Below are 24862 nucleotides of genomic sequence, written 5' to 3' on the forward strand. Positions count from 1 at the left end.
TAGTTAGTGCATATCTTTCATACAGAATTAATGACTCTAACTCACTGCGCATTACAAAAAGTTCTTGTTAATAATGTAAATTTCATTTTTTCTCACCTTTGAACCCTGGATGGGGGAGCAAATATTCCATATCTTGGGGAACAACTAAAATACTGCACACCTCCAACTGAACCATCATTCTTGCCATGGGGTTTCTCAAGCTCTATCCCGTACCAATATCCTAGAACAAGAATACTGGATTTTAAAAGCATCTGTACTTTATCCAAAACTGTTATGTTATTACACAAACCCACAGTCTAGATGGCTTAACATTCTCACATATGACCAAAGTGATGGAAGATCATTGTGATCATTAAGCCTTCAAACAATAAAATTATAAAACAAAATTTGAAAGTTTCAGAAATGAACCAGAAAAACATTTCACAAGCATAATTGCAGAGTTGTACATTAAGGAAGACAAAACGCACAAACACAAATTTGGCAAGGATTAGCTATTATGCAAGTAGTGTTTGACCAAAATATATCTAAAAGCTACAATAAGAAACCGTCCTTAACTTGGTAATACAGTCTGAGATGGGAACAATGGAGCGTAATACTGAGACGCATAAGTCACAAAAGAACATGGTCTTTTCATTTCACTCTCCCAACATGAGAATACCACAAACAGTTCTTAAATAATTAAAGAGGGACAAAAACGATATGGAAAATGGCTAGACTTCACGGTGACTCTTTTTCTTTCATTTTTTTCCCCACCCAAGATGGGACAAAAAAAATCATTTTTAACCTAAAAGATTTAGGTTAGCTAATAGGAAGAATTTTCTAAAAGGCTTTCAAGTATTTAAAAGGGCACTCTGAGGACAGTAATGGGATTTCCTTTTCCAGAGAGCATAAAATTAAAACAGTGAGGTTGCTTTTAGTGCGGCAAATATTAAATAAATGGACATAGACTCCTAGAGTACTGCCTCTGGATGAAGGTACCTCCAGATTAGTTAAACATACCCAACAGTCCATTCATTTCTTATTTAAAAGGAGAATACAATAATGATTTTATTTGGTCTCTCAGAAGCAGTATCAAATAAAGGTATGGATATTGAGAAATTTGCTACAAATGACAAAATACGGAATATTGTTTCCTTCAGATTAATAATGCAGAGAGTCAATTATATAACCTCTAAAATGACAATCCAGAAGTTCTTAACTTTTTTTTCCTCTTATATTCAAAATGATGACACTTGAGTCGATTTCCGATATTGGAGTTTGAACTGGAAAGACTAGTATAAGGCATGTGATAGTCTTCTATACTGAAACAACCTACTCTGCACAGGTCCAACGAGATGTATACAGACCTACTGCTTGGCCATACTAATGCCGGGCACTGCATTTCTGAATGTCATTAAACCAGGTTATTCTGGTTGCCGTTGTTATTTCTGAGTGCCACAGTTACAATTTTCCAAGTTTTATATCCTCCTGCCTTTGATGCTTTCCTATATAATTTGTACATTTTCCCGTTTTAATATACCAATCACTACATACCTCTAGAAGTATGTAGTGTATACCTCTTGCAAGTATACAGCACACAGCAGGAAGGCATCACAGCAAGTGTTAACAGGCGTGACTCACACACTGCCTAGCAGTGGTGAGGATGGACATTGCCCCACGCAACCAGCACCTTTCCTTCAGAGGTAGAAAGTTCTATAGAACTGACTGATCTACATTTTGAGGCCACAAGAAATATATCCTACTACTTTCTGACAGGGCAGAAGGACTTTAACAAAAAATCTCCAGTTTTTATACTGTTTATTTGTTGTACAGTCGCTAAGTCGTGTCCAATTCTTTGCCACCTCATGGACTGCAGCACACCAGGCTTCTCTGTCCTCCAGTATCTCCCAGAGTTTGCTCAAACTCAAGTCCAATATCTGATCATTACTTTTCAAATTTCTAAGTGTTCTGTGTGTGCTCAGTCACTCAGTCGTGTCCACCTTTTTGCAACCCATGGAAAACTGTAGCCCACCAGGCTCTTCCACTGGAAGAGCCAGAATAATGGAGTGGGTTACCATTTCCTACTCCAGGGAATCTTCCTGACCCAGGGATCTAACCCCTGTCTTTTGCATCTCCTGCATTGGCAGATGGATTATTTACCATTGTCCCACCTGGGAAGCCCTAAATGCTCTTTACTAGGAGTTCAAAACTTAAAAGTCAACCTAAGAACAATCGTGTCCAAATGAATCAAACCATTCAAGCCTTGTTTAACAAAACCAGAGAAAGGAAACTGAGAAGACATGGTGACTGTGGAAAAATAAACTACCTTTGGGATTTCTAAATTTTTATTTGAGAACCATATAAAGAACATTCTAACTAATCTCAGTTACTACCTAAGTTACTACCTCAGTTACTACTACTATTTCGAGGGACATGAATTATAAAACATACAGCCCATCCCCAATCAATTAGTAACTGGACTGCAATTATAAATTGTACTAATGAAACGAGAATGTGCTAGGAGACCATTCTCTGTCCATGTCTTATGGAGAGAGGTGCTGACCATGTGTCTACAGATGTTTGTAGAGAAGACAGTCTTGGGAGATGGAGACGGCCTCCCCTGACAAGAGGACAGGTATAGTTACTGTCTCTATAAAGGTTCAGATTGCTTAAGCCTGGGGCTCCTCTCCTGCAGCACCAACTCCTGGGTGTACTGGGGTCGCCTGGCTCTCCTCCCTATCTTACTCTCTGGGAACTGGGGCCCAGGAAATCAACAGAAGAAAATGTTGCCACTCTAGCCACCACTATTGATGAGAGCACTGAGGTTCTCTGTCTCTGACCCAGGAGTCTACCATCTTCTGCCAGCATCGATGGAACTGTGGTCATCCATCTTGCAAATAGGGTAAAATCTCAGATCTTTCAGAGTTCCTGACAGAAGGCTACACACTTTTTTTAAAAAAAATCAATGTTCTCAGTAACCTTTTCCTAAAAAATCCTGCAATGCCACCATGTGTCAACACAGCATATTGCTATTTAAAAATACAAATGTTTTATTCAACTGGCTTCTATTTGAAATTACAATCACCAAAAATGCAAAAGAAAGATTATCTTCACTTTAGGAAACGCAGTATTAAGTTTAGATTGGAATGAATATATAAATACACAAACATGCATCTTTAAGGTCCCAGGGTGCGCAAAACCTTTTTCATCTCCCTTTGAATCTCTTTGTTTGCTTTTCTCTCTAAGCCATTCTGTTAAAAGCTATATGCAATGAACTCATTATCCACTCATTTCAAAGATTGTGCTTAGCACAAATCTAATCCTAAAATGTTTTCTCTGTTATTTAGCACACTTGGCAATCAGTGAGAGTGAAACTGGAGAGTAACAACTGATTTTAACTTTAGACAATTTAAAACACAATTGGCAAGAAAAATTCATAAGAAATAATCGACCTGCGTGAAAACAGTCTGCATCTGAATCAACATTTTGCATTTTGCTCTGTGCCAGAGCGACCATCCATAAGAACTATTAATCCAGAACTCTACATTTTATTTACATGTAAATTCTTAAACCTTTGGTATTCTAAAGAATTCAAGTTGAGCAAAGACTGTACAGGTGAGTTACCTGGAGCGAAGTTTGTTGTCCCAAAGAACTTAATGGCACCAATTCTCTGGCCTGCCACCAACACCCTGTCTCCAATTCGGAGGTCTCCTTCGCAGCGCCCACTATTTGCTACAGATGCTGCTGAGGAATTCAAACCTGTGTGGGGATTGGTTGGGGAAGGGGGTGGGACATGAAGAGAGAGAAAAAACAAAGGGAAACTCAAATACCACATTAGCCAAAAAATTACCATGTATTCTAAGCAGTCTAGTTAGTTGGAGGTTTCAATATATGCTGCTTTCTTCCTTACACACAGTATCTATAGTTGTGTTTCTCAGATGTGAAGGAAAGCTACTCAAATGAAATTTGAAGGGTTTCCTGAGATGATCATTGCTCTGGGAACTTACACATGACACCTGGTGAGGCATCAACTTTATCCTGACTTCCTGGGGGCACTCTCTACAAGAACAGAGATCAGCACACCCTTTCTGTAAAGGGCTACGTAGTAAATACTTCAGGCTTTGCAAGCCATGCTACTCTGTCACAACTGTTCAACTTTGCTGTTGTAGCTCAAAAGCAGACAGAGACAAAAAGCACAATGTTGTTCCAGTAAAACTTTATTTACAAAAGCAGGTGGTAGGTTGGATTTGGCCCATGGGCTGCAGTCCACCAATCTCTATTCTAGTAAATAGAATAGAGAATCATAATCGTTCAGTGGGACTTGGTGTAAACAATACATACACAAGTGTAATTTAAAAGTGGAACTGCTATAAGGTTCCAATTAACCACAAACTGATTTCCTTATTAGAAACAAAAGCACACACCACCTCCCCTCAGACCTTGATTCAAACCTAAACCCTCAAGTGCCCACTACTGAACATCAGACGTTCTAGAGCAACACTACCTAGAAAGCTGCTCAGTTATAACAGAGGACAGGTGGACGTCTGAGGCTTCTCCCATCAGTCCAAAAAACAGACTGGGAGGCTGTCATCTGAGAAGGGCTAGGGAACCCTCTGTGAGGGTACCGGATACAAGGCAAGTCAGGCTGCGAACAGGGAGAAACTAAAAACATGCTCACAGCCTGACTTGCCCTGTATCCAGTACCCTCACAGAGGGTTCCCTAGCCCTTCTCAGATGACAGCCTTCCAGTTTCCCACAAACCCGGGGAGAAGGAAGGTCTAGATCAACTGTATACTAAGAAGTCCTAGGCTCTCAAAATAACTAACATTTCCCAAGCACTTCACAGTTTACAAAGTGCTTATCATGAGAATTATAATCATAGACAAGATACAAACTCGGGAATCAATGAAGACATGGTGTTCACAGGGAGTAGGTGGCACACCTGACTTAAAACCCAGACAATGGATTTGTCTGCAGACAATGGATCAAGACAATGAGTTCAACGTGGGGCACAGCGGGGCTGAGTTCACAGACTTCCTCCCCGACCTCCCCATCCCCCAACCCCTTCTTTCCGCTCCTCTTTCTCTTTAATAATTCTGTCCTTAACTTCCAATAATGTCCACTCTTTGCGATCCACACCTCCCCAAATGCAAATCACTCAATCTAAAAAAAAATTTAAGGAAATATTTTTGGGTTTGGAATATGGACTTTCTCTCACATGTAACCCATTCTCTCTCCCTCCCTTTTTAAAAGGACCTCTTTCTTACTCTAACTGATAACTCTTTTCATCTGTATTATTTAAACTTACAAACCCCTCAAATTTATAAAAAGAAAAAAATGTTAATAAGAAGGCACACTAGAACTACTTTATATAAAAGGTAAAAAAGACAATTCCATACCCATACATAAATTTTAAAATCAAGTCACTGTCAAAGCCTAAATTCCAAATGAAGAAGGCCTTAAAACATAATTAAAATGAGGACAAACAGGATTGCTACATCACTGCATTGTCTCACCTCTGTTCCTCACAGCATTAAAGAGAAACTGGTTTCAGGGGAAGGGGAATATATTCAGAAAATAGATATTCAAGCAAAATTTCCCAGTTTTCCACTTTCGGAGAACTTTTACATTTATTACATCAATGTTACTATCAAGGATTTTTTTTGTTTTTTCCCCCATACAATAAAATATCTTTAAGAAAATCCTGTCCTGAACATTTTTCACAATAAAATACTGATTCAGCACAAGTATTAAAAGTATTAGAAAAAGGATCTAGTAATTACTATGAGACTTATTAAAAACAAGTTATGTTAAAATGACCGGATTTCTTTTCTATGTAGTAGGCATATAAAGTGAAAGAAAGTGAAAGTCGCTCAGTCGTGTTCGACTCTTTGCGACCCCAATTCCATACAGTACATGGAATTCTCCTGGCCGGAATATGGCGTGGATAGCCTTTCCCTTCTCCAGGGGATCTTCCCAACCCAGATATCAAACCCAGGTCTCCCGCATAGCAGGCAGATTCTTTTTACCAGTTGAGCTACCAGGGAAGCCCATAGGCAAATAAGTGAACTGCAATAAATTCAGTATTCATGTGTTGATTCCAACAAGAAAAAGTGTTTTCTATATGCTTACACATAACTGAAGAAATGTGGATTGAATGGAATGATCATGCAGGCTTCACAGCGAGCTAAACAGGTTATCATTGTCAACCTCTCCTACAGAGTTTTAGACAATGACTTGACTAAAAATAGAGAAAGCATGCTTTTTTAAATAAGAAGATAACTCTAAAGTGTGTGAAAAGCTACACGCAAGATGTAAAAAACAAAACTCAGAGGGATAAAAATTCTACCATTAAATTAAATGAAAATAAATGTAAAGTCCTACATCGAGCCATAAAATGAAGAAACTTAGCTTTCGGCTCTATTTGAGCCAATGATACAGTGTGGTCACCAAAATTGCATGAGCATCCTCAGGCTGGACTTGTACTAAGAGGCAGAGCTTCAGCTCTCTACCAGCCAGCTGGGAGGGTCCTAAGGACCCTACAGCACAAGGAGGAGCTGAAGGTACTTGAGACGGAGGTGGAGTTTAACAATAGCAGAGAAGCATCAGACAGACCTGTGGGTGCAGCCCAGGTAGGTGTGCACTTAGAAACTGCCATCATGCACCAATACCTGACCTCCCTAAGCCTCAGTTTCCTCATTCATAAAGTGAAGGTGGTCATGATATTTCATTCATTTTGAGAATTAAGTGAAATAAGATATGCAAAATGCCTTTAATAGATATGAAATAATAAATAATGCATATTGACATGTTAATTATTAATATTAGGTTTAGATTAGAAAAGAGATACATAAAGAAAGAGAAGAGATCATACAGTTTCCAAGTATCTGAGGATCTGTCAAAAAGTTCTAAGAGGAACCTTACAGAGGCTGGAGTCCTTAGATACACAAGGAAGAGAAGAAGTAAATCCAGACAAGGGAAAATGGCAGGAGCGTGAGGAGAAAGGCAGAGAGATCCAGGGTGTGCTCACAGAGAGGAGAGGGGTGAGGGCTGGGAGAAAGACAGGAAAGGGGAAAGTAGCTCAATCTGACTGAAGTAAAGGGTTCCTTCTACACGTTTAAAAAGAGCAAATCTACTTACAAACAAACCAAGATAAAAAACACCAAGAAAGCCTGGTTGAAAAAGCCATAGATACCAGCACTGGCTCTAGACGAGAGAGAAGGGCTTTTGCTCATTGTCTTCTTGTTATTGCCACGTGCATTCAGTTTCTTGGAGAGGCTCTGTTTGTGCTCCAAAGAAGATATAGAGGAGGAGCTGCTGATGGATCCAATCAGGGGAACTAAAACAACAGTAAAGGAAAGGAATACATCAAAGGGTGGAAAACAAGCAGTAAATTAATTAGATGCTTGTCCAGGTAAATCCTCCATTCAGCTTCTTCCATTGTGGATTATCTTAGTGTTGAGTTAAATGCCTGATTTCATCAAAATACATTGTAGTTCATACACACAAGATTTTAGAGCCCAAGCAATTTTAAGGACCCAAAGGATCCACACCATAGTATGACAATCTTATATAGAAAAGTGTTGTCATGTAATCAATTTAGACCAATTACCTATTCTAACCACCACTGTCTCTCACCTCTCACTTGAGATGAGTTAGTAGAATCACAACTTATTTATATAAAAAAATATGACTAATCTATTTTTATGGTAACAAAAGCTTAATTTAAAATGTTCTGAGTTAACCTAAAGGCAAGCAGGAATACTTTTGAATTTTCTATTCATGCTCTATTCACCCAGTGATTTGACAGCTAAAGACAACTTAATTTTTTATCTATTTCAAGTTTATTGAGTAATAATTGATAAATATAATTGTATATAAAGTGTACAATACTATGATTAAAAGATACAGTGGAATGATTAACAAGATCAAGATAACACATTTACATCCATCACCTCACATAGTTCATTTTTTGTGTGTGTGAGTGGTGACAATGCTTAACATCTACTCTCAGCAACTTTCAAGTATAAATTGTAAAGGTAACTTTAAATAATTCTATCAAGCCATCTACACTATGGAATTTTACTTTATTCTCTGCATCTAGTCCTGTAATTCACTACATGTACATAAGAATCACAACACAGGAATTTATACAAAAAATATATGTGTGTGTGTGCACTTTACTATGAGATGTTTAGGGGATTTTCAAGTATAAATTTTTACTGTACTGAGTCTTCCCTTACAAACTTTAAAATTTAGCCTCATATAAGCTATATCACTATATTGTTTTAAAGTTCCATCAGTACATTAAATTTTAAGAATAGAAGTTGTAAATTATATTACCATCTTTCTCTGCCCCAGTTTTCAACTCTTCACCAGGAGGCAATGAGAGTGTTGATTCTGAAGCACTATCTTTTTTTGATGTCATTAATCCTAGAACACAGAAACAAAACACATTCAGCAAGAAAGAATTTTAATGTTAAACATAAATACGGATTCACTTTTAAAGTACAGACAATCCTAACTGAAATCTTCTCTACTTCTGAGAACACACTGGATAATAAATTCACAGACATCAGGGGCCAGTATTTTATTAAGGGGAAAGGAAAGAATGTATTCCTAGCCCATCTGAAAGCCCCAATCAATTTCCCCAAGTATCCCTAAACTATCTTTTAAACTTATTTTAAAATCCACTTAGGAATTCTATATAATATAAAGCATTTAAAACACAGCTATCTAACCATCTGATACTTAGTACACTCCTTAGTACTCGCGGGTAAAACAAACTTAACATGCCTACGGCAGCTGCACACTTATTAAGATCTGCGCACAACTCAGGACTTCACTGGTGTGTGCAGGCAAATTCACTGGGGCAGACTGCCTATTCAGATAGTGGATTTGTGGTAAAAAAAATTTTTTTTGCAAATCATTATAGAAGCTTTTCATTTAAGTGGAAGTCAGATATTAAGAAACCCTGTACTCTCTGTCACTGGTATTCTGAAAATGACTACCTGACTCTCATCTACACTCAACTCCCACCAAAAAAAAAAAAGTGCAGTTTAAAAAAGAACAAGCTCGTGAATAATAATCTACTTTATTAAGACTTCTGTTTTAATTCTACAGAATGAAACCATTTAAATAAGAAACCTAATGAATGACATCCAGTTTTGAATTCCATGTGGAATCCATTCCAATTCTACTTGCTCATGAAGAATTTTGGGTGGAGAACTGAGCTTGGCACTCTGAGCATCACAAACAAAGCAAGCCATAGTCTCAGTCCTAAAGAAAGACCTTTTCAATTTGGCATGGCAGAAAGACATGAATAATTGAAATACAAGGACATGTTTGATACAAGCCCTAGCATTGAGGGAGGAGACAATAATCATTGCTGTAAAGATAAATTAACACCTCATCAAGAACATCACATTCCTATACGTGTCTTGAGAGACAGGTCGGATTTCTTGCAGAGAATACTGGAGGTATGGTCAGAAAGAACTAGGGTAGGCATTATGGACAGACAAAGAGAAAATAAAGAAAGACAGGGTCAGAGAAGAGTAAGTGGATTGGGTGGAATGGAGTGGACTTTGGGGGGACGCAGGAGAAGTAAACCGGATGGATGGGTCACATTACAATCTTAGAGGGTGACAGGGCTGGCGCTCTTCAGTAAGAAACAAGCCTCTGATGGACTGTGGAAAGGAGGGCTGGAGTGACCACTCACAGGTAGATAATGTCAACCGGACAGCAAAGTCTAGGAGGAATCAAAAGGAGGAGAGACAGGAAGCAGAGGCCGGGAGTGAGGGCCAGAACTACAACCGCAGACCCTGGATGGACTGGTTGGGAAGAGAGACTTTGTGAAGGCAACCCACAGAGTAAATTTCTTATTTTCAGTTACATTTGTCAGTCCTAACATAGCCATTTGAGCCTTTCCTTTTACTTGAATTGTTAGAGATAACTGGAGATTCACATGCAGTTGTGAAAAACAATATTGGGCGATGTCTCACACACTTTGTCCAGTTTCCCCCAACGGTGACATTTACAAAACTATAGCACAAAATCACTACCAGGATACTGACATTGCTGCAATCCACCAGCTCAGATTACCTCAGTGCTACTTGTGCTCCTGGGTGTGCTCGTGTGTGTGTGTGCACATGCATTATTTGGTTCTTCCTTTTATCTTCATGTCTCTGCTGAAATCTTCCATTTGTCTCAAGAGGGTTCACCCTTAATTCTTAGAAGGTTACGATATATTCTTTGAAAACCTGATAATTGTTCATCTCAGGGTTGTTATCTTTGATTGCCTTTTTCCTTCAGAGCTGTTGAGATTTTCCCGGTTTTTCATATTTAGAACAACTTTTCATTGTATCCTGTACATTATAAACATTATTTTATAGGACTCTGGGTCTTGTTTAAAATTCTATGGAGAATGTGGATTGTTTTGTTCTGCTCTGTTTTCGCAGGCACTGGACAGTCAACAGGCAGTTAGGTTCAGGCTGGCAGTTCCTATCCACATTCTGTGACTGTGGTACCAATGTCAGTTTGGTTCCCAAAGCCTCTTTGATCTGGCTTGTGTGTTGTGCCACCCAGTAGGCAGCCTGAGATCTGAGTGGAGGTCTGTGCAGACCAAAGCCTGTGGTCAGATGCATGTACACACAGCTTGCAGTAAGCTCCCCCATTCTGAGAGCACTTTCTTGAGCTCCCTCCTCACATGGTCTCCAGAAGCACCCTCCTCCTGATATTCTGGATAGAATGACTAGGCTTTCATTGCTCTGCTCTGTCATACAATCTCTTGAGGGCCAAGCAGTGAGAAAAAAGAAGAAAAACTAATGGGGACTCCATCCACATTCTCAGGACCACAGTTTCTCTGGCCAAAAAAAAGGATTCCCTCCCTTGGGGGTTTTAGGTGCCTGGCCATCCCCTGCTGCTATTACAAGATGCAGGATTGCTTAGGGACTAGGGTGTGAAAGAACCAAAGAGATTTTTTTAAAAGCAATTGAAAAGGATAACAGGGATTTCCTCCACTTTGTCTAGTAGGAGATTCCTTTTCCTGCTCCTCAGACCAGAAATAGAGGGCTCCTCTTTGAGCTTTCCTTCCATACCTGCTGTGTACTTCTGGGCTTCACATTAAAAGGATACCATTTACAGAGAATCAAAAAGTACAAAGTACCTAAGAATAGAACAAAACAAGTGCAAAATATACAGAAAATCATAAAATTTTACTGAGACATTTTTTAATGATCCAATTAAATAAAGTGATATCCCAAGCTTATAATTAAAAGACTGAATATCAAAGTCATTTCTCAAATTGATTTTAGGCTTAAATGCAATACCAATTAAAATTTCAACAGATAATTTTTTATTTTTTGACACTAAAAATATCATTAACATAATTTGTTAATTCATTTGTCCAGAAGGTAATTTTCTGTTGAGGAGCAAAATAACTCTTGATTTTTGGACAAGCACTTTTGAGATATAATTCCAGTTTATAGTTGCAAACTAATATTCTCTTACCCTGGGGATACATTTATCATCTTATTTATTTATTTATCCTTTTTATTTTTTTAACTGAAGTATAGCTACATAAATAATATATTAGCTTCAGGTGTACAACACTTGTATATATGACATTATGAATCAGTTGCCACAAGAAGTCTAGTTACCATCTGTCACTACAGAATTGTAACAGCATCATTGTCCTTATGCTATGCACTACATCCCCGTGACTTATTTTTTAACTACAATTTTGTGCCTCCTAATCCCCTTTTTCCCAGTTCCCCACCCCTCTCCCAACAGATTTTTCTTTAAAGAAACATAACAGCTTATTCTATTAAGCAAGAGAGTTCCAGAAAAACATCTATTTCTGCTTTATTAACTATGCCAAAACCTTTGACTGTGTGGATCACAACAAACCGTGGAAAATTCTGAAAGAGATGGGAATACCAGACAACCTGACCTGCCTCTTGAGAAACCTGTATACAGGTCAGGAAGCAACAGTTAGAACTGGATGTGAAACAACAGACTGGTTCCAAATAGAAAAAGGAGTACGTCAAGGCTGTATATTGTCACCCTGCTTATTTAATTTATATGCAGAGTACATCATGAGAAACGCTGAGCTGGATGAAGCACAAGCTGGAATTAAAATTGCCAGGAGAAATATCAATAACCTCAGATATGCAGACGACACCACCCTTACGGCAGAAAGCAAAGAACTAAAGAGCCTCTTGATGAAAGTGAAAGAGGAGAGTGAAAAAGTTGGCTTAAAGCTCAACATTCAGAAAACTAAGATCATGGCATCCGGTCCCATCACTTCATGGCAAATAGATGGAGAAACAAGGGAAACAGTGGCTGACTTTATTTTTGGGGCTCCAAAATCACTGCAGATGGTGACTACAGCCATGAAATTAAAAGACGCTTACTTCTTGGAAGGAAAGTTATGATAAACCTAGACAGCATATTAAAAAATAGAGACATTACTTTTCCAACAAAGGTCCGTCTAGTCAAGGCTATGGTTTTTTCAGTAGTCATGTATGGATGTGAGAGTTGGACTATAAAGAAAGCTGAGTGCCGAAGAATTGATGCTTTTGAACTGTGGTGTCAGAGAAGACTTTTGAGAGTCCCTTGGACTGCAAGGAGATCCAACCAGTCCATCCTAAAGGAGATCAGTCCTGAGTGTTCATTGGAAGGACTAATGTTGAAGCTGAAACTCCAACACTTTGGCCACCTGATGAAAAGAACTGACTCATCTGAAAAGATCCTGTTGCTGGGAAAGATTGAAGGCGGGTGGAGAAGGGGACGACAGAGGATGAGATGGCTGGATGGCAACACCAACTCAATGGACATGAGTTTTGAGTAAACTCCGGGAGTTGGTAATGGACAGGGAGGCCTGGTATGCTGCAATCTATGGGGTCACAAAGAGTCAGACACAACTGAGCAACTGAACTGAACTGAATAGCTTATTCTAAAGTTTACATGGAAGTTCGATTTATAAAAAGGCCAGTAATCAGAAATCTTCCAACAAGCAAAAGCCCAGGACCAGACAGCTTCACAGCTGAATTCTACCAAAAATTTAGAGAAGAGCTAACGCCTATCCTTCTCAAACTCTTCCAGAAAATTTCAGAGGAAGGTAAACTTTCAAAGTCATTCTATGAGGCCAACATCACCCTAAGACCAAAACCTGACAAAGATACCACGAAAAAAAAAAAAAAACTACAGGCCAATATCACTGATGAACATAGATGCAAAAATCCTTAACAAAATTATAGCAAACAGAATCGAACAACATATTAAAAAGATCATACATCATGACCAAGTGGGCTTTATCCCAGGGATGCAAGGATTCTTCAATATCCTCAAATCAATCAATGTAATACACATTAACAAATTGAAAAATAAAAACCATATGATTATCTCAATAGGTGCAGAGAAAGCCTTTGACAAAATCCAACATCCATTTATGATAAAAACCCTCCAGAAAGCAGGAATAGAAGGAACATACCTCAACATAATAAAAGCTATATATGACAAACCTACAGCAAACATTATCCTCAATGGTGAAACACTGAAAGCATTTCCCCTAAAGTTAGAAACAAGACAAGGATGCCCACTCTCACCACTACTATTCAACATAGTTTTGGAAGTTTTGGCCACAGCAATCAGAGCAGAAAAAGAAATAAAAGGAATCCAGACTGGAAAATAAGAAGTAAAACTCTCACTATTTGCAGATGACATGATCCTCTACATAGAAAACCCTAAAGACTCCACCAGAAAATTACTAGAGCTAATCAATGAATATAGTAAAGTTGCAGTATATAAAATCAACACACAGAAATCCCTTGCATTCCTATACACTAACAATGAGAAAACAGAAAGAGAAATTAAGGAAACAATTCCATTCACCATTGCAATGAAAAGAATAAAATACTTAGGCATATATCTACCTAAAGAAACAAAAGACCTATATATAGAAAACTATAAAACACTGGTGAAAGAAATCAAAGAGGACACTAATAGATGGAGAAATATACCATGTTCATGGATCAGAAGAATCAATATAGTGAAGATGAGTATACTAGCCAAAGCAATCTATAGGTTCAATGCAATCCTTCTCAAGCTACCAACGGTATTTTTCAGAGAACTAGAACAAATAATTTCACAATTTGTATGGAAATACAAAAAACCTCAAATAGCCAAAGCAATCTTGAGAAAGAAGAATGGAACTGGAAGAATCAACCTGCCTGACTTCAAGCTCTACTACAAAGCCACAGTCATCAAGACAGTATGGTATTTGCACAAAGACAGAAATATAGATCAATGGAACAAAATAGAAAGCCCAGAGATAAATCCACACACCTATGGACACCTTATCTTTGACAAAGAAGGCAAGAACATACAATGGAGAAAAGACAATCTCTTTAACAAGTGGTGCTGGGAAAACTGGTCAACCACTTGTAAAAGAATGAAACTAGATCACTTTCTAACACCATACACAAAAATAAACTCAAAATGGATTAAAGATCTAAACATAAGACCAGAAACTATAAAACTCCTAGAGGAAAACATAGGTGAAACACTCTCCGACATAAATCACAGCAGGATCCTCTATGACCCACCTCCCAGAATATTGGAAATAAAAGCAAAAATAAACAAATGAGACCTAATTAAAATTAAGAGCTTCTACACAACAAAGGAAACTATAAGCAAGGTGAAAAGACAGCCTTCAGAATGGGAGAAAATAATAGCAAATGAAGCAACTGACAAACAACTCATCTCAAAAATATACAAGCAACTCCTGCAGCTCAATTCCAGAAAAATAAACGACCCAATCTAAAAGTGGGCCAAAGAACTAAACAGACATTTCTCCAAAGAAGACATACAGATGGCTAACAAACATATGAAAAGATGCTCAACATCACTCATTATCAGAGAAATGCAAATCAAAACCACAATGAGGTACCATTTCACGCCAGTCAGAATGGCTGCTATCCAAAAGTCTACAAGCAATAAATGCTGGAGAGGGTGTGGAGAAAAGGGAACCTTCTTACACTGTTGGTGGGAATGCAAACTAGTACAGCCACTATGGAGAACAGTGTGGAGATTCCTTTAAAAACTGGAAATAGAACTGCCATATGACCCAGCAATCCCACTGCTGGGCATACACACCAAGGAAACCAGAATTGAAAGAGACACGTGTACCCCAATGTTCATTGCAGCACTGTTTATAATAGCCAGGACATGGAAGCAACCTAGATGTCCATCAGCAGACGAAAGGATAAGAAAGCTATGGTACATATACACAATGGAATATTACTCAGCCATTAAAAAGAATACATTTGAATCAGTTCTAATGAGGTGGATGAAACTGGAGCCTATTATACAGAGTGAAGTAAGCCAGAAAGAAAAACACCAATACAGTATACTAATGCATATATATGGAATTTAGAAAGATGGTGACGATAACCCTGTATGTGAGACAGAAAAAGAGACACAGATGTATAGAACAGTCTTTTGGACTCTGTGGGAGAGGGAGAGGGTGGGATGATATGGAGAATGGCATTGAAACATGTAAATTATCACATGTGAAACGCATTGCCAGTCCAGGTTCAATGCATGATACAGGGTGCTCGGGGCTGGTGCACTGGAATGACCCAGAGGGATGGGATGGGGAGGGAGATGGGAGGGGGGTTCAGGATGGGGAACACATGTACACCCACGGCAGATTCATGTCAATGAATGGCAAAACCAATACAATATTGTAAAGTTAAAAAATTAATTAATTTAAAAAAATAATAAAAACATAAAAAAGGCCAAACAGGTAGGACACCATTCAAGAAAATAGAGAGGAGGCTTTCCTCTAATGGAAATCAAGATTTTTAAAAAAAAAAAACCTATAGTAATCATGAAGTGCAGTACTGACACAGGGATATTCAAATAAGTCAGTGGAACAGAGTAGAAAGGGCAACCCAATTCCTGGACACACTCCTTTATTCATGGTAGAGAGCCCTCCTGCTTCAGCTATTGATGGGTTCAATTCAGTTCAGTTCAGTCACTCAGTCATGTCTAACTCTTTGCGACCCCATGAATCACAGCACGCCAGGCCTCCCTGTCCATCACCAACTCCTGGAGTTCACTCAGACTCATGTCCATCGAGTCAGTGATGCCATCCAACCATCTCATCTATCACCAGTCATATCCACAACTGGGTACTGTTTTTGCTTTGGCTCCATCCCTTCATTCTTTCTGGAGTTATTTCTCCACTGATCTCCAGTAGCATATTGGGCACCTACCAACCCAGGGAGTTCCCCTTTCAGTATCCTACCATTTTGCCTTTTCATACTGTTCATGGGGTTCTCAAGGCAAGAATACTGAAGTGGTTTGTCATTCCCTTCTCCAGTGGACCACATTCTGTCAGACCTCTCCACCATGACCCTCCCATCTTAGGTGGCACCTCATGGCATGGCTTAGTTTCATTGTACCTATTTTGTGTTATGTGCCACAATGAATGAAAAGTGAAAGTGAAGTCGTTCAGTTGTGTCCGATTTTTTGCTAACCCGTGAAGTGTAGACTACCAGGCTCCTCTGTCCATGGGGTTTTCCAGGCAAGAGTACTAGAGTGGGGTGCCATTTCCTTCTCCAGGGGATCTTCCCAACCCAGGGATTGAATCTGGGTCTCCCACATTGCAGGCAGACACTATACCATCTGAGCCACCAGGGAAGCCACAGTGAATATGAAAGTACAAAATACTCTCACAGTCCATTTAAAGTTTAAGATTTTGCCAACAGAATAAAAGATCTGCATGGATAAGGCAATCAGAGGACAAAACCCAAGCTAACAAATAGCAACTAGGCATTGTGGATAACAATGAAGAGATCAAAGAGACCTGGGTCATCAGGGGGTCCTCACAGAGAAACAGGATGTGAGTAAGGAGGTACACAAAGACACGGACCTCCGGGAGAAGTCAAACATTGCAGAGAAGCAGCTTGGGACAAGTATGAAAGGAAGAGCCAGGACAATATATACAAAAGACAGTGAGACATGATCAACCACAGCTCAACTGCAAAACAGTAAGACCCTCCATCAACAAAAGGTCTCTGACAGCCAGTTTCAAAAGTCATGACTTTCTCTGATTAAAAAAAAAAAAAGACTCAGTCGGGACTTCCTGGTTGTCCAGTGGTTAGGACTTTGCCTTCCCTGGTCAAGGAGCTAAGATCACTCATACCTCCTAGCCAAAAAATCCAAAACATAAAAACAGTAGCAATATTGTAACAAATTCAATAAAGACTTTTTTTAAATGGTCCACATCAAAAAAAAAAATCTTAAAAAAGTCACTAAAATTCTTGAATAGGTGAGAAACATAAAGCTGGTTGTGTTGCATAAATATTTATCAGAAGTATAAAGTCTAGCTTTGAGGTTAGATAAAAGTATGGAGATAGCTGGGGGGAAAGGGAAGGTACATATCTGAAATACTCTTGTTAGGAATTAAAATCATAAACCAAATACATTGCAGGCAATAAGTTCAGGTTTCACAGGTAGCTAAACAAAAAGTCTGAAGCAATATAAGGTATTACATGGATTAAAATTAAAACAAGATAGCTAACATTCTGGTTTGACCTACCAGTATTTACTTTTGATGTTACATGAGCTACATCAATTTTCTGGGACCTGATGAGAGGTCCAGCTTTTGTAGAAGGAGTGTGTGCTATATTCTTCCTTCGATCTTTTGCTTTACTTATCTTTGAAAGAGGTGCAAAAATACCTAAGAGAGAAGGCAGAATTTTAATATTAAACAATTGAAAGCATTTCAAATAAAGGGACAAGTACAACCATTCAGTAGCAAAACATCTTTAAGTTCTTTTTGAGTGTCTACTAGGTGTCCTTGTAGTGAGAGAGAGAGAAAAAAGAGTAAGAATCAGTACTTGCCCTCAGAGAGGTTACAATCTAGTTGTCAAGACTAACAACATACACAGTAATTCAAGAAGCACGTAACATAGTCAGGCACTAAGTGAAACTAAGGAAAAAGAGGAATGAGTAGAAGTAATAAGTATACTTTTATACATTATAATTGCTTCTAAGTACCAGCAAATAATGATGTACTATATAGGCAGTGGTTCCCCACCTCTTTGGAACTAGGGATCAGTTGTGTGGAAGACAATTTTCCCATGGACTGGGGTGAGAGGGATGGTTCAGGATGATTCAAGTGCATTACATTTAGTGTGCACTTTATTTCTGTTTTTATTACATCACCTCCACCTCACATCAGCAGGCATTAGATCCCGGAGGCTGGGGACCCCTGCTATACAGTATAAAAACTACTCTTCCTTATCACTTTCTCTATAGCTCCTTAGGACATATTTTTTCCCATATTATAACTTTTTATGTCCATGTTTTATCTCCTTTCCAGACTTTAAAGACAAAATTCAAGATTACTCATCTCTGCATTCCCCCAATGTACCTAATTATAGTGCCTGACACATAGTAGGGATATAAAATACTTTTGAATACAAAATATAATCTTCCCCAAAGGCTTATCCCTCAACACCTGAAAATCAGAAACAATACAGTGTGTGTTGGGGATGCGAGGCATGTGGGGATGGGGGAAGGGGCAGCCTCTCTGCTGCAGCTGAGCGTATAAAATTCCATTAAAAAAGAAGTTTATCTGGGCATAAAATTCCAGTATATATAAACAGGCAGACATTAGAAACAGTGAATATGAACTGTAAATACCAAGATTATTTGGCTAAGACATTTAAGAAGAAAAAATAAAGTCATAATATGTGTACGATACATTTCCATTCAGTGTTTACACCTAAACTAACAAAGATACATTATGACCAAAATGTAATACATTAAAACAACTTGTTTTAAAATAGGTTTTTAAGGACAACAAAAAGTGAGTGCTCTATTTATAGCTAACAAGTGAAAACTATACTGCTTTTCTGCTAATCTTGACATTCTTTCCTCCCTTGGATTCTACAGTACTTCCTTCTGATCTTCCCAGATCTTTTGACTTCTCCACAATGTTTTTTCTCTTCTATCTCCCGACTATCAGATTTTTATTTGACCTTCTATTCTTTTCTCTAAATTATTTTCCTTGCCAAATACACATACATTCTCAAGTCATGGGATTGAAGAAATAAATTATTTTATACTGTGAGATGTACATTTGTAAAATCTTACTGGAAGACAAGAATTCTGCCCTAATTTACTTTATGATACTAACTATAAGGAAATACTCATATTTAAGAGGTGTGAACAAGGTTGCTGCTGCTGCTGCTAAGTCGCTTCAGTCGTGTCCGACTCTGTGTGACCCCATAGATGGCAGCTCATCAGGCTCCCCCGTCCCTGGGATTTTCCAGACAAGAACACTGGAGTGGGTTGCCATTTCCTTCTCCAATGGATGAAAGTGAAAAGTGAAGGTGAAGTTGCTCAGTAGTGTCAGACTCTTTGCGACCCCATGGACTGCAGCCCACCAGGCTCCTCCGTCCATGGGATTTTCCAGGCAAGAGTACTGGAGTGGGGTGCCATTGCCTTCTCCGGTGAACAAGGTTACACATGTATATTATAAGGAGAAGATAGATTTCAAGAATAAAAGCAATTTCTAGTTTTCTACTATGACCCAATCACAATTTTGGAAATTATAAGAAAATAATCCAAATTGGAGGAAAAGACTGTGTACCTGAATATGCCAACACTGCAATATTATAAGAGAAAACAATTATTTGGCAATAGAAGGAATGAATCAACTATATTTGTGAACTATTACATCACCATTAACAACTAGAACAACAAAGATTACGTAGATATATATAAAAATATGAAAAGCAAATTCAAGAAAACAAAAATTGAACTGTAAGTTTGACTGCATTATGATTATCTGTGAGAAGTTATATGTGTGGATATAGGAAGGACTGAAAAAAAATCAAAAACCAAAACATATTTATCAGTGCAGACTATGAATTATTTTTCAAATTTGTTTGTGTCACTAAAGTCACAATAACATTGTTCAATGAATGAACTATATAGTTCTCATCCTCCTTGCTTTTTTTAATTAACTAAATCATTTGAGAGAAGCAAAACTAAATTTAAAGCAATGACTGGATACAATCAAAGTCCAAAGTGTGCGCCATATACATGCTAACCTTCCTGTTTAGAATCTCATGCTAATCAAAATAGTGATAGGATTCTCCTCAGATCCTCACATATAATTATAAGGCTTAACTAAAAATAAACATCTAAGGAAGAATTATTTTTAAACAGAAGAGTAATGAATTTCTAGATAAACATAACCCATTTTGTTTACCCACAATTTCTCCTAAAACTCCACTACAATTTTAATAAGAAATAAAAACATAAACACTAAAGAAAAAATAAAATTTAAAAAAAAGGGAAAAAACACTAAAGCTTCCAAAGAAGTTTCCAAAAATAGGGAAAAGGAAAAAGCAGAAGACTCTGAAACTTGTAAACAGCAACATGGAATCTCAAGATAAGAGCTGGCAAAGTACTGCCCGAGAGCCAGGTCCTCCCTGCCGCCTACTTCTGTAATGTTCTGTTGGAACACAGCCACACCCATTTGTTTACATATTGTCTATGCCTGCTTATTCACTACAATAGGAGAGCTGAAGAGTTGCAACAAGAGACTGTATGGCCCATCAGTTCAGTTCACTCGTGTCAAACTCTATGTGACCCCCATGGACTGCAGCATACCAGGCCTCCCTGTCCATCACCAACTCCCGGAGCTTGCTCAAACTCATGTCTATCCAATCGGAGATACCTTCCAACCATCTCATCCTCTCTCGCCCCCTTCTCCTGCCTTCAATCTTTCCCAGCATCAGGGTCTTTTCAAAGGAGTCAGTTCTTCACATCTGGTGAAGATGTGAAGAACACAGTTCAAAAGCACCAAATCTGCAGTGCTCAGTTTTCGTTATAGTCCAACTCTCACATACATGAGAACTGGAAAAATCATAGCTTTGACTATACTGACCTTTGTTGGCAAAGTAATTAATGTCTCTGCTTTTTAATATGCTGTCTAGGTTGATGAGCTGTGGTGTTGGAGAAGACTCTTAAGAGTCCCTTGGACTGCAAGGAGTGTCCAACCAGTCCATCCTAAAGGAGATCAGTTCTGGGTGTTCATTGGAAGGACTGATGCTGAAGATGAAACTCCAATATTTTGGCCACCTCATGCAAAGAGTTGACTCATTGGAAAAGACCCTGATGCTGGGAAGGATTGGGGGCAGGAGGAGAAGGGGACGACAGAGGATGAAATGGCTGGATGACATCACCAACTCAATGGACATGAGTTTGGATAAACTTCGGGAGTTGGTGATGGACAGGGAGGCCTGGAGTGCTGCAACTCATGGGGTTGCAAAGAGTCGGACACAACTGAGCAACTGAACTGAACTGAACTGAACTAGGTTGATCACAGCTTTTCTTTCAAGGAGCAAGCATCTTTTAATTTCATGGCTGCAGTCACCATCTGCAGTGATTTTGGAGCCCAAGAAAATAAAGTCTGTCACTGTTTCCCCATCTATTTGCCATGAAGTGATGGGACTGGATGCCATGATCTTAGTTTTTTGAATGTTGAGTTTTAAGCCAGCTTAACACCTAAAATATGGCCCATAACTCTTTGTGAGCCCATAGACTGTAGCCTACCAGGCTTCTCCATCCATGGGATTTTCCAGGCAAGAATACTGGAGTGGGTTGCCATTTCCTTCTCCAAAATTATTTACTACCTGGCCCTTAACAGAAAACATTTGCCAAATTGCATTAGACAATAGTGTATCACCTTTCAAATACTGAAAGAATGTGAATTTCAACCTATTCCTGATCCCACTAAATTATCATATGAAGTGTAAGGGTAGAAATAAACATTTCTGGAATGGAAACTCTCAAAAAATTTACTTCCCATGAGTCCTCTATGAAAAAGCTACTGAAGGATGTGATCCACCAAAACAAAGAAGTCAACCAAAAAAAAAAACAAAACAAAACTGACTCAGAATAGTAAGAATATCAAATCTTTCTCTTCATAGTATGAAGTCAATAGATGTCTAAAATTGGAAAGATTTCTATAAATATATTAGTCAAAATATTAAATGAACATCAGAAGATAACAGCTAAAGAAGTAAAAAACATTCTTGCCTCTAAAGAACGGGACTTGGAGTGAGGAAGTACAAGCCAGGGGAGGGTTTCATTATTGTTTTACAACACAATTTGACTAATTAAACTAGGCATTTGTGTTTACTTTGGTAATTATTAAAAGGAATAAAAACAGTTTTATCAAATAGTAAAAATAATTATAAAATTTTCATAATTGCCTAAACTTAGAAGCAACCAAGATATCTTTAGTAGGTGAATGGAGAAATAATGGAAGTCTGTGATACCTTCAGACCATGGGAGTATTATTCAGTGCTAAAAAGACATGAACTATCAAGCAATGAAGAGATAAAAATGCAAATTACTAAGTGAAAGAAGCCAATATTAAAAGGCTACATACTGTATGATTCCAGCTCTATGACCTTCTAGAAAAGACAAAACTGTGAAGACAGTAAAACAATCATTGATTGTCAGGGGCCTGGGGGCAGTGGGGGGAGGGTGGCTGAATAGGTGGAGCACACAGGATCTTGAGGGAAGTGAAAATACTCTATAATATGGCATTGGTGGACACATGCCATTATATATTTGTCCAGACTCACAGAATACACAGCATGAAGAGTGCATATTAAGGCAAACTATGGCCTTTGAGTGATTATGATGTGTTCATATAGATTCAACAATTGCAAGGAATGTACCCTCTGGTGAAGGGATGTTGATGAAAGGGGAAGCCGTGCATGTATGGGGCAGGAGGTTTACAGGAAATCTCTATACCATTCTCTCAATTTTGCTATGAACCTAAAACTGCTCTAAAAAAAAATCTTTTAAAAAATTGTTATAAAATTTCTTTTTTTCATTTTTTTTTCATTTTTTAAAATATAAATTTATTTATTTTAATTGGAGGTTAATTACTTTACAATATTGTATTGGTTTTGCCATACATCAACATGAATCCACCACAGGTATACACGTATTCCCCATCCTGAACTCCCCTCCCTCCTCCCTCCCCGTAGGGCCAAAGAACTAAATAGACATTTCTCCAAAGAAGATAAAATTTCTATAATTAAAAAATCTAATATGTGCTAGAATTAACAGATCAATGGAACAAAACAATCCTGAAACAGACTGCAGCATTTAGAACTTAATTCATATTAAAGGAAGCACAACAAGTCAAAGGGAAAAGGATAGATTTAGGGAGAAGGGGAAAAAAAACCTGTTGCTGAGAAACCTTTGGCTTCTGCTTCATCATGGGGTGCTCCACCTCTCCTGCTCCCCACACCTCAAGTAGTTTAGCAAAGACTGGGCTCAGACTGCTGAGCTGGCTCAGCAGGAAGGACTATGCCCATTTCTGTATAATCCAACATATGACCCTTGCCACCCAACTTGCCATTGAAATATGGAAAGGGGAATGGAGGAAGGGTCCTTGGGGATCCACCTCTGTCCTAATCATGCATGCCTCTCCTTGGGATGATGGGGTTAGGGAGGCCACACACACTCTGCTACAGTCTAAGCCTCTCCCAGGGCTTTGATCTACATCGGCTCTCTCTGCTGCTAATGGTTTTGGTCTTGCCCTTAGTCTGCTGGACAGTTGCCAAAATTAGCTAATACAGGAAAATTAAATTCTTAACCTCATACAACTAACCAAATAAACTCCAAATTAATTGCCTAATACAGTATTTAAGAATAAACACATTCAAAAGAATAAAATATATAACCTATAATGAACTCTTGGATTCGGAAGAATGACCTACCTTAGCATAAAAGCAATTTTAAGAAATTATAAAGGAAAAGTCTTTTTTAACTGCATAAAATTACATGTCCAAAAGCACTGCAGATGGAGTTCAAAGGAAAATGACAAACTAGGCCAAGTATCTGTAGTAAACACAAAGGCTTAACATCCTAAACATGCGTTCATATTTTAAAAACTATTGTCAGTTTAAATAACACTAATATCCCAATTTTTTAATGGGCAAACAATATGAGTAATTATTTCTTGGGAATTACCAAGACAATACAAAAAATACATGTGCTACAACAGAACATTTTAGACATTCCACTTCACCACAATCAAGAGAAATATGAATTCAAACAATTTTCACCTATCAAATTAGAAAAATTAAAGGAAATGGAATCATATAAAAAATCATACTTTCAAAAAATATTTAAAGGTTTACAGAAATTCTAGTAGGATGTCAGTTAAAAATGCAGACTATCTACTTATAATCCAAATTGTGTGGGAAAAAATAAACAGAATACATATACAGGCGATTTTACATTTTTTCCTCCTTTTTTTATGTTTTTTAAATCTAACATCATGGACATTTTTTATAAAGAAAAATTTTAATAGAGCCAAAAATGAGGCTCCAGCTTAAGTGTATGATGAAAGGAAACTGGTGAGTTTCCCAAATGGCCAGGCTCCAAAACAAAAACACTCCAAGCCACACTGCACCCTTGGCACAGAGGCCATGTCGTGACCTTGGACATGGCGTTAGAGACGGCAGCTACTATCATACCTTCTGTCCTGCAGTAATAACACAACCCCCCATTTGATACATTTACAACAGGTAGCAGGTAGTTAACATTTTTCGGGTGCTTACAGGGAACCAAGCACTTTTCTAGGTGCTTTCTATATTTATCAATACATTTAACTCTCACATGAACTCTGTAGGTTTGTTATCCTCAATTTACAGAAGAAAACTGAGGTGACACAAGAAGAGAAAGAAGGTCCCATAGCCAGTAGAGAGAACAGCTGATTCACACCCCAGCCATCAGGCTCCAAAGCCTATACTCTTCAAACACTACC

At 38.2% G+C, this 24862-nt stretch overlaps 1 protein-coding gene across 2 annotated transcripts in view; it reads right to left on the minus strand.

Moving 5' to 3' along the window:
• CLIP4 (CAP-Gly domain containing linker protein family member 4) overlaps positions 1-24862 on the minus strand; it is a 63589-nt gene that overhangs the window by 19278 nt on the left and 19449 nt on the right. For both annotated transcript variants that reach the window (XM_027555757.1, XM_027555756.1), the window contains exons 9-13: positions 17588-17728; positions 8323-8412; positions 7175-7318; positions 3604-3738; positions 97-220 (exon numbers count right to left, since the gene is read on the minus strand). In XM_027555757.1, coding sequence (XP_027411558.1) covers positions 97-220; positions 3604-3738; positions 7175-7318; positions 8323-8412; positions 17588-17728 — 634 coding nt within the window. The remainder of the gene's footprint in view (positions 1-96; positions 221-3603; positions 3739-7174; positions 7319-8322; positions 8413-17587; positions 17729-24862) is intronic.

Source organism: Bos indicus x Bos taurus, chromosome 11, assembly GCF_003369695.1.
Source record: "Bos indicus x Bos taurus breed Angus x Brahman F1 hybrid chromosome 11, Bos_hybrid_MaternalHap_v2.0, whole genome shotgun sequence".
NCBI lineage: Eukaryota > Metazoa > Chordata > Mammalia > Artiodactyla > Bovidae > Bos > Bos indicus x Bos taurus.